This window comes from Oncorhynchus nerka, linkage group LG13 (genome assembly GCF_034236695.1).
Source record: "Oncorhynchus nerka isolate Pitt River linkage group LG13, Oner_Uvic_2.0, whole genome shotgun sequence".
Lineage (NCBI taxonomy): Eukaryota > Metazoa > Chordata > Actinopteri > Salmoniformes > Salmonidae > Oncorhynchus > Oncorhynchus nerka.
The window spans coordinates 84,712,989-84,723,900 of NC_088408.1; the positions used below are offsets into that span (position 1 = coordinate 84,712,989).

General features: G+C 41.7%; 1 protein-coding gene across 3 annotated transcripts; it reads right to left on the reverse strand.

The window, feature by feature from the left end:
• Window positions 1-567: 567 nt before the first annotated feature.
• On the reverse strand, window positions 568-9,775 carry LOC115140288 (polyadenylate-binding protein-interacting protein 1-like). Of its 3 annotated transcripts, none has more exons than XM_029678588.2 (11): window positions 9,426-9,775; window positions 6,164-6,312; window positions 5,616-5,813; window positions 5,380-5,492; window positions 5,152-5,263; window positions 4,706-4,831; window positions 4,376-4,482; window positions 4,046-4,160; window positions 3,775-3,829; window positions 3,611-3,692; window positions 568-2,476 (listed from the first exon to the last, which is right to left on the reverse strand). In XM_029678588.2, the coding sequence occupies exons 1-11, from the start codon at window positions 9,613-9,615 to the stop codon at window positions 2,389-2,391; spliced, it is 1,335 nt and encodes a 444-aa protein (XP_029534448.1). In that variant the 5' UTR covers window positions 9,616-9,775; the 3' UTR covers window positions 568-2,388. The 3 variants fall into 3 exon arrangements, with proteins under 3 accessions (XP_029534448.1, XP_029534447.1, XP_029534449.1); XM_029678587.2 differs by having other exon boundaries at window positions 4,046-4,181; XM_029678589.2 differs by lacking the exon at window positions 4,046-4,160.
• Between the last annotated feature and the right edge of the window lie 1,137 nt (window positions 9,776-10,912).

Consider the following 10,912-nt stretch of genomic DNA (forward strand, 5'->3'; position numbering starts at 1 on the left):
ACGGACGTCCACCGACTCATCCTTGTACATGATCATCAAACCGATATTGGTTTTGCTGCTGGTCATCATAAATGTTCTTTTATATATTCCAGCTAGCTAGATAGTAAACCAAATCACGATTAGCAGCGTTGTTGTCAACAACAAAATTTGCGCTACATGAAAGGTGTGCTCCTATTGGCTGCTGCTGCTTCTTCTACTGCACATACTTTGACCAAAATGAGCATAGCGCCACCTACTGAGCTTTTCAGGTAACGCGTATATTGAAAGAAGCCACACACTGCTAAACACAAAATAAAAGTCCATCTGTAAGTTATGCATTTCACAGGGTGGTGAAAGTGCACGGCGATCTTGATGCTCCTTTCCAATAAATATCGAGGGTCTTATTCTGGTGACATGATGATCGATGCTTGACTGCCATTTGACAAATATTATTGCTCTAATCCATAATAATGTCATCATGTAGTCTAGCCTACCAGCACTGTATCAGCGAGCTGTTGGCTAGAGCGCACATGCCAAGGCCAGAGTAGGCACAACTGCTATTTAACACAACAGTATGTGTGACAAAACTATCGGTAGAGTTGAAAATGTGAAGAAACACATTCAACTTTAGATTTTATTTGGTACTTGAAAATTTCAGCAAAAAAGTACATTGTGTACACCATGTCATCACGCACTGACTTTTATCAGCAACAAGTCTGTTTGCGGCAAACACTAGTGGGAAAATGTGCATATTGTTTTAATGCAGATTTTATAATATTCGCATGAACATCTGTCGCCAATATGATGGATGTCTAGCTAGACTAGTGTGTGAAATATTCATATTATGAAGAATTTATTGCAGACAAACAATACTATGAATATTATTTACAAACTTATAAAACAAACATTCCTTTGTATGGGGTTCATCAATTGATGATGATACAAACTAAGAATATATTGTGGAATCCGTCCTGAGAGATTTCTGTTGCAGCGGTCTCTTAATCAGTTCCAAACTGCCGACAGCAAAGGTGTTAAAGCCTTGTTCAACAGACAAATTGGATTCAAAATGACCCCGTTCCCACTTCCCAGCAAGAGACAGAACTGTACTACTCAACAATTCTGTGAAATAACTTCACATTCTAAAAACGCTACTTTGAACCTGTAAAAGGGAGAACAAAAACACCCCTAAAGTCAAAGTAACTTTTGTGTTCTCTTTTATGGCCAGTTTGCTGCCACTTGCCTGTATTCAGTACTTTAAACTCCTTTGTTAGTTGAACAAATCCACCACCTTAAAATGCATTGACTGATAATGGGTGGTTGACCATCAAACTGAAATAAATGGCCAACTCCTCACAGATGTATAATTAACTAAATGGCCCTGGAGTCCAGTAGTGCAACATTCTATACACTGAAAGCTGATGTACTATAGAGAACATACAATTCTCTTGAATACTGTATTCATTTACCCTGTTGTACCCTGTAGCAACATCCGATGCAGTGCAGTGTCCGTTCTATACATCACGTTTGTATCTGCAAGTCTGAGTGTCGCCTCCAACTGAATAAGCCCTTGCAGTATTCCTGGAGCTGAACCCTATGTTCTGTCATTGATCATGCAGTTAGTTTGCTACTCTGCTGTTGAGAAAAGTTTACATAGGAAGCCCATTCAGATTGTCAATTACTTGCACATCTGATACCCATCTGCTATTTTCCCTAATGTGTAAACACCACAAAACCCCATGGAATCTGGTCTTTCGACTTCAGATGAATAACACATCCATGTGGACCTCAACCTGATACCATCTGGATTATCTATGTGCCCTCATTCTGGATGCTCATATCAGATTTTTTTGCTCTGAAATGGTTTTTTTGCCAATTGCCTGCAGTTATCAGGACAACCACCCAAAATGGAAAGTAACAGGAAATGAGCATTGCATCTGTGTGCTACTTCAGAGGCTACATCAATGTGAATGCGCAAATATGATATGAGTCACTGAGTTTGGACAGGAAGAAAAATATATTTTCTTTCTATATCTAGAGTTGGGTTTTTATGGTGGCTGTGTAAACAGTGTTTCAAATCCACAGCACACATTTTCCCTGTGGCGTTAAGACGAAGACCAAGGGAAATAAGTGTTTCTGAAAGAAGCAAAAGCAGAGAAGGAACTCCACCCACCCCCCAAAAAATACAAACTCAGAACAGTCCGTATAACTCAGCGGATTATTGATGCAGTTGATTGTCCCCATCTTCCAACCAACACAAATCCAGAAGAAAATCTGTGAACTGCCAGGAAGAGCAAACTGTATTAAAAAAAAAGAAAAAGAAAAGGCTAGTTCTTAGATTTTTTCCAGTCGCAAACATTCCAGCATGTTGAACACGAAAGTTATGTGCCAGCTCAGTCTGTCGCAGCGCTCTCATCGTCGTCTCCTCTCTGACTCTAGGCAGAACTTCTCAAAAGCTTCCTCGATCTCAGGGTCCATCTCATCCTCGTCATTGAACGACCTGGAACACAAACCAATGTATATTCATTAAGAATTAACTGAATAAAGTGCAGGCAAATTCATGAAGGTTATATACAAGTTTGTTTCAGTGTACAACTAAAGATCAAAGTCACAGTCCTTCAAAGGAAAAGACAAAAACAGTGGAAAGGCCAAATAACAAGTCATAGACTGTTCTCTCTGCTACCGCACGGCAAGCAGTAACAGATTGCCAAGTCTAGGTCCAAAAGGCTCCTTAACAGCTTCTACCCTCAATCCATAAGACACCTGAACAATAAGACTGCTGAACAATTAATCAAATGGTCACCCGGACTATTTACATTGACCCCCCTTTCTTTTTACACTGCTGCCACTCACTGTTTATTATCTATGCATAGTCACTTTACCCCTACCTACATGTACAAATGACCTGGACTAACCTGTACCCTTGCACATCGACTCAGTACCGGTACCCCTGTATATAGCCTTGTTATTGTTTTGTGTTACTTTATACTTTAAAATATTTACTAAATAAACTCTTAACTATTTCTTGAACTGCATTGGTGGTTAAGGGCTTGAAAGTAAGAATTTCACAGTAAGGTCTACACCTGTTGTATTCAGCGCATGTGACAAATAACATTTGAGTTGAGTGAGGGGTAGACAGGGGTCAGCTAAGCCCCCTTTCTGGTCCATCTGCTGACTAGTCGGAATCAGAGGCTCTGGCTTCCCCTGTTGCATTGTGGGCAAGACAATCACACTGACCCATACTGGCCCCACAAGTGAACGACCTCACGCTGCTCTCAGGTCATGTGACCTTGGCATTTGGACACATGATATGGGCGATGGAAAAAGGTCATAAGACCAATCCTACAGTGCATTAGTAACTACGGCACTGGATTGTCTGACCTATTTGGTGTGTTTGACTGGCTCCCACAAACAATTCTAGGACTGCAGAGAGATATTCAAGAACTACCCAATAGCATTCTAGAACTACAGAGGAATATTCTAGATCCACAGATGCATATATTTTACGGATTCAGTATCACAATGACTCACACGAGAAACCAACCGATTCCACTGAAAAAGCAAATATCATGACCACAACTAATCACGGTATAGACAATTAACACATGTACATTTGTCATTTAGCTATACTCACAATTCATTTCCATTCTCTTCACAGTCCTCTGGGAAACAGTCATCTTCCCGATCCAGGATATCCTGGTATTTTTCAGAATATTCTGTAACACAAAAACATACCTTTAGGGACAATGCAAAGCTTTTGCAGGGTTTTACCTTGATGAATAATGTCGATATACTCACCAGGGTCGGCTGCTGTGAAGGGAGTGCCGTCTGCAGTGTAGAACGTAGGCTCATTCTGAGAGGAGAAACGCACAAAGACACAAAGAACAGCGGTGAAATGGTTAGTAGGCATGAAATTAAAATGTGAACATCTAAACCAGTTTCCCAAAATGGTAGATCGGTGCCAATTCCTTTTGGATCACGGGTTAAAGCTGGGAGCTGGCTTGAAACTTGAGAAGTTTAGAAGATTAGATGGCGGGAGTAGTGTTGTTTTCTAGCCCCAACTCCTCACCATAAAGTAGTTGGGGTCATTGTCAGGTGTAGCGTCAGAAGCAGCAGCAGCATGGACTCTGCCCCAGTTACTAGACCTCAGCTCCACCAGCCGCAATAACATCTGCTTCACATCTCTGATGGACACACAGACAGTCCTATATTCATTGGACCAATCACTCACTCAGCGTCAATAACATCTCCTTCACACAGACAGTCAGTCAGTCATTCATTCATTCATTCATACAACCAGCTTTTATCTAATCCAATCTAAGAAGCATTCATTTGGCAGAGGTAGTTTTGACAAGAGCGTTTCTACTAAACAGTCTCTTTATTCATCTCACATGCACACCTGCTGCACTGGGCGTCCAGTACAATGTTCTCAATCCTCTGGACTAGCTGGTCCATGTCAGACTTCCCTTTCTCTTTCCACACATCCTCCAGAACCGAGCCGGTCAACTACAGAAGACATCACAGATAAACAATGCAACAAAGGGGAATTTGTCTTTCGCATTATAAGAAACTTAACAATAAACATTATTACATTGTAATACAATATTTTCCATTCACTTGGGATGATGGCCTGCAGATTTATCTTGAAACACAGTAAATAACTGTACCACAGATGACGTGGAACCTTGAGTCAGCTTGAATTTAGAGATCAGAAAACTTGCGAAATCACCTTAAGCAGTTTGACAGCACAGATGAGGTTTCCATCCACTGGGTTAGAAAAGAGGACATTCATCAGCTCCCTCAGGGCGATTAGCAGGATCTCAGCTCGGGACGGAGGCCCCTTTGCACTCTTTACCTGAGACAACAAGAGGTCAGGTTCTGTCATTCTCTAGGGTTTATTATCAACTCAAAATGGATCTAGGGGAGGGGTTATGGAAGGAGGTTGGGTTATGGGAGGCAAGTGTCAAAGTTGTGAGGGGCTGAAATGGAAATAGTTTTTAAAATAGAGTGTCACTTGGGAAATAAGTGTTTTAATGGATACTTTTAAGTGCTTTTGTTCTGGAATACAATGTACATTTTGCTGTATATGTTTTTACCAAATTAAATTCAGCTCAATTCAACAGATGCATAAATACCCCCAAAATCCTGGGACAGGACAACGGTGCTCCTGCTCACCTCCAGTCTGAGATAGAGCTCCCCCAGAAAGAGCACATAGGCCTGGAACTTCTTCTGTGTCTCCTGGTCTCCTCGCACCGCTACGTCCCTCTGTTCATACTCTGTCCGACACCTACAGCACCCAGATACAGAGCAAGAGAGGGGGTTTCTGTATAAATGGCTACAAGGGTTTCTTGTGGTGAAGCAACAGGATTAAGATGGTGATGAAATTATACTAACAAAGCTCACCGTTTTAGTAAAAGCTGACGAAAGTTTCCACTTGCTGGGCTGAGTACGAGGTTATGAGACAGGAAGTTACAGACCCTTGCCCCCGTGTATGAGAAATTGGGGATAGCAGTAGACTGCAAAAATAAACAAAATGAACAGAACACATTTATTTAAACAACACTGAAACAAAATACAGTAAACTACAGTATAGACGTCGCTCGTAGATGACCGAACCGTGTGTGTGTTGATACACATACTTGTGTGTAGAGGAGTTCCACCAGTTCTTGCAACGTCTCCTCAGTAGTAACCCAGTTGTTCAGCATGTTTACCATGTGCTCAATGTCCGTCTCAAAGGACCCCGGCGAGGAGTTTAGGTAGCTGAGAAACTCCTCAACCAATTCAGCCAATGTCATCTCAGTATAATAGCCATCACTGCTATCCTCCAAAACAGATTCCTTTAAAATGGAGAACACTGGTAATATAAGATATGTGAAAAACATAGAAACTAGCTAGTAGCTACAGCCAGTATCTCCAGCTGAGAGCTACTCATTAGTTGTGGATGAGGTGATTGATTAGTTTGGTCCTTATAATGTAAAGTGCAGTCACCAAGACACTAGGCAACCCAATCTGTCATTATCCATTATTACAGGGGGTGCAGACTTTATTCCAACCCAGCACCACCACACCAGATGTCATTTAATAAGGGGCTTAGTGATTACCCTAGTTGAACCAGGTGTGTTAGGAGTACTGGACTGGAACAAAAGCCTGCACCCTGGGTGGGTTTCCAGGACCACTGCTTTCATACCTCATAGGGGGAGAAGCTAGCAGGGTAGAACTCCGGTGCGTTGGCTGACAGAATGGAGGTGTTCACCAGAGAGTCCACACTTTTCACTTTGGAGGCAGGAGTGCTGTGGTTGTGAATGAATTGGTGGGGTTTGCTTGGGCTTCTGCTTTCTGAGGAAGCAAATTAAGATTTATTTTAAGAACATGTAACTAGCAATAAAGGTCTGGGTGACACATGAAGTAATGTGCTTGCCTTGTAACAGGGACACTCAGTGGCAGGGACCTAGCTGGTCATGTGACGTGATTTGGCCGCCGTCCTAGAGCTTCATTTAGCAGCTAAGTCACTGACTTTTAAATTTAGTGACAGGTGCAACTAGTTAGTTAGCTATTTAGGTAAGTGTTCTAGGGGCGTTTTAAACGACGACAGTTTGGGCGCTCTAGCACCAAGGTAAAGACAGTTTCAAGTTGGATATTCAACAGATATTAGTGCTTTCAAACCTCAATAGCTTTCAAACCACTTGAGCTACAGACTCCAAATAAGTGTCGTAATGTTGGAAAAATTGTGCACAACATTGGACAGGTCTTATTTTCACAATTTGGAGATTAATACACTTTCCAAAGCCAATAAACATGTGGAAATTTGAGCAGCAGTTGAATTTGTTAGGGAGCGTAAACAAAGTCAATTTCTCTACATTTAAAATGTTAATAGCTCCTTGGTCATGTGACCTAATGACTTCAAACAAGGTTCAGTTTGTCCACTGACTACCCTTCTATATTGCACATGCTTAAGTTTGTCCATTTTCATATCATATGATTTTACATGAATTTTTCTAAATTTTGAATTTCAATAGCTCCTTGGTCATGTGACCTACTGACCTCAAACAAGGTTCAGAATGTCCACTGACTATACCTTCATAATAAGACACTGATGTTAGTCTACTTTCATCTCATGCTATTAGACTTAAATCTGTAAGCTTTGCAGGCCTTCATTTTACATGGTTGTCAAAAAAAAAAATGTTAAAGTTAACAGCCTCGCAATAACTATCTTTCACATGGACACTGAAAAGAGCCGCAACTGGCTGCATGTGCTATGCATCAAGGACAGGAGAGGTGTTCGAACAGAGGTGCTTAAAGGAAGGCACACAGGTAGGCCTCATGAAAAACAATGTTTCATATGCTCTTTTTAATCACAGTAAAAGGCAGGGATTTGTCAGAGTGAGCTTGATAACATGAACAAGTAATTTTCATAGCATCACTTTCATATACTGCACATTAAGACAAATCCTTCTACGTTGAGTATTAGAACGCAGTTTACATAACCTGATAATGACTTGATATTTGAGTGCATTCACAACAAGCCACCTGCAGACAACTTACAAAATGCAATAGCGCATTTGACAGTTCACTTTTCTGATGAAAATAGTTATTTGATGCATGGCCTACTATTTCTAACTAGGAAAATAAATTCCTACATCTTTTGTGAGTAAAATCCTTTTTCCAAAATTGATTTAGGTACATTTTTGTGAAGAGGTATGAAGGTTGTGATATGGGTCATTTAATAGTAAAATCATTTAAGGGATCAATACATTTCTATATTGCTTCCCCAGCATCTGCATGAACCATCAGGCCAAGTGTTTTTGGTTGACCCTGCTGGACAGCCCTCAATCTCACACAAATTATCATGGAATTTACCAGGTACAATCCTAAATCCGTAAACTTGGGCACCCTCATAGATATCATCATTGAAATGTATTTTTCATGCTTTTGTACGCACGGCGCTGTCCTCAAATAATCGCATGGTGTGCTTTCACCGTAAAGCCTTTTTGAAATCTGACACAGCAGCTGTGTGATTTTATTTAAGTTAAATATTTATAATTCTGTAGTTTGTATTTCGCACTCTGCAATTTCACCAGATGTTGGCCAGGTGGGATGCTACCGTCCCACCTGCCCATAAGAGGTTAACTAACCTCCAGATGAGCTTCAATGCCATACAACTCTAAAACTAAATGCATGCTCTTCAACCGATCGCTGACCACACCTGCCTGCCCGCCTAGCATCACTACTATGGACGGTTCTGACTTAGAATATGTGGACAACTACAAATACCTAGGTGTCTGGTTAGACTGTAAACTCTCCTTCCAGACCCATATTAAGCATCTCCAATCCAAAATTACATCTAGAATCGGCTTCCTACTTCACAACAAAGCATCCTTCACTCATGATAACAAAAATACCCTCGTAAAACTGACCATCCTACCGATCTTTGACTTCAGCGATGTCATTTACAAAATAGCCTCCAACACTCTACTCAGCAAATTGGATGCAGTCTATCACAGTGCCATCCGTTTCATCAACAAAACCCCCAAAATACCCACCACTGCAACCTATATGCGCTCGTTGGCTGGCCCTTGCTTCATATTCGTCGTGGCTCCAGGTCATCTATAAGTCCTTGCTAGGTAAAGCCCTGCCTTATCTCAGCTCACTGGTCACCATTGCAGCACCCACCCGTAGCACACGCTCCAGCAGGTATATTTCACTGGTCACCCCCAAAGCAAATTCCTCCTTTGGCCACCTTTCCTTCCAGTTCTCTGCTACCAATGAGTGGAATGAATGGCAAAAATCACCAAAGCTGAAAATTCATATCTCCCTCACTATCTTTTCAGCTATCAGAGCAGCTTACATATCATTGCACCTGTACATAGCCATCTGTAAATAGCCCACCCAACTACCTCATCCCCATATTGTTATCTCTTTTTTGTTGCTCCTTTGCACCCCAGTATCTCTACTTGCACATTCATCTTCTGCACATCTATCACTCCAGTGTTTAATTGCGAAATTGTAATTATTTTGCCACTACTGCCTATTTATTGCCTTACCTCCCTAATCTTACTTCATTTGCACACACTGTATATAGACTTTTCTATTGTGTTATTGACTGTGTTTGTTTACTCCATGTGTAACTCTTGTTTGTGTCGCACTGCTTTGCTTTATCTTGGCCAGATCGCAGTTGTAAATGAGAACGTGTTCTCAACTGGCTTACCTTGTTGAATAAAGGTTAAATAAAATTGTAAAAAAATACTGTATGTGGGAATGTCTAGCACATGTAGTGTTGGAACATTGAATATTCCTCAACTGCATATATCAAACTGTCTTTACCTCGGTCGCGACAATGTTAGCCTAGTACAATTAGTTGTTCGGGCTAGTTACCTAGCTAACTTGTTAACACACATAGCCAGCTAAAGCAAATGGGTAAATTGCTAAGTTGATCCAGCAGAAAATCTTACCTCCGCCGATAGCTTCACTATTGTTTGGGTTGTTCTCAGTCAAAGGTGGAGAAGTCCGAGGTTGCCGAAGGGGCTCACGCTGGTTGAAAACAGATGTAGCGTCCCCGTCTCCTACATCTGCAAGGCCGGGGCTTCTTGGCTTTATATGTGCTCTACCAGCGCCTGGAGCTCGGTCGAAATTTTCAGTCATCTCTGTTGCTTTTCTTGTGTTATGACCTTTTCGGTGAGGCGCAAAAGAAAAAAGCGGTTTGGCAATTCCAATCACTTGTTACGGAATTATTTAGTTTGGCCTCACTCACCCTCCCTCATTTCCATATTTACTAGCAAGCCAGCTACTTTATGTTCTCGAACGGATATTGCAACATATTTCTGTAAGGGCTACTTCCTTCAACAAATCCGATATCGGCTGAGTTGATCTATAACCGTGTGAACGTGTTGTCGCCCTCTACGGGAGGGGAGCGGTAGAGCACCAACAGTGCAGAGCCTATACCTCATTGAGCGTACTGAGTAGCGTGGAAAAAAGTCACAGGAAGCATACTTTGATCTGTCTGAAGCAAGAAAGTATGTTTAACTGGCTAATACACATACTGTATGTGTTATCTAACATCATGTTAGATGTGACGCAGTTTCTTCAGCAATGAAAGCGAGTGGGGTGTTCAAGTAATAAACACATACCTCCCATTCTGCAATAAAACTACAGATGCATCAGAGAGCGGAATCAGAATCCTGTGGATCAAACCAACCTTCACATGTGCCGCTCTCCCCCTGCTCTCTCAGTAGCTGCCCACTATAGCCATGTGTGTTACACCAGAACTCAGAAGAGGCATTCATTAATTGTTTAGCCTCCAGTCATTTTCCACTTGTTTCCCAAAGCTGGATCACATTATGTCAAAGATCATACCCCTTGCAGAAATGTGGAGACCCACTTTGATAAAAGATTACGGCCCCTATTTTCTGTTATTGCAAAATGGGTGTCTTGGAGGGAGTTCAAAAATTCACAAGTCAAGTCCTGGGAATGCGTGCAAGATGAAAGATGACAATACCTTTAGGAATCCACAAAGGAGTAATAGACTAGCTAGAGTTGGTATAGCCAACAGCAGCACTGTGTGTGTTCAGTGCAATTAGTTTAAAGGAAAGGCCGCACACACTAGTAGCTCCGATAGGGGTTAATTTTGGACTGGGCAGGAATACATTTGTTAGTATTCTTGCAAATGGTGGGGCAGGTAAGCAAACCCCGAGGGGCAGGGAAGCAAACCCCGAGGGGCAGGGAAGCAAACCCAGAGGGGCAGGGAAGCAAACCCTGAGGGGCAGGGAAGCAAACACCCTACGCATTGCACCAATACCATGATAGTTGGGAATTGTAATATGACTCATATAGCGAGCGATGCTACAATACCCTATGTTGGATTGCATTGCAACATTCAAAAGCGTTGATAATTCGTTGTGAGTCCATAAACCATAATTACAGGGACAATATGAGCAGTTCA

Excerpts from the sequence above, each read along its gene's own strand:
- LOC115140288 (XM_029678587.2), bottom strand. The coding sequence starts at position 9,615 with ATGACTGAAAATTTCGACCGAGCTCCAGGCGCTGGTAGAGCACATATA. Across the intron at positions 4,483-4,705 it reads GTGCTGTCAAACTGCTTAAG|TTGACCGGCTCGGTTCTGGA; the intron begins GTGATTTCGCAA and ends TGTCTTCTGTAG. Across the intron at positions 3,830-4,045 it reads ATGACCCCAACTACTTTATG|AATGAGCCTACGTTCTACAC; the intron begins GTGAGGAGTTGG and ends TTCTCCTCTCAG.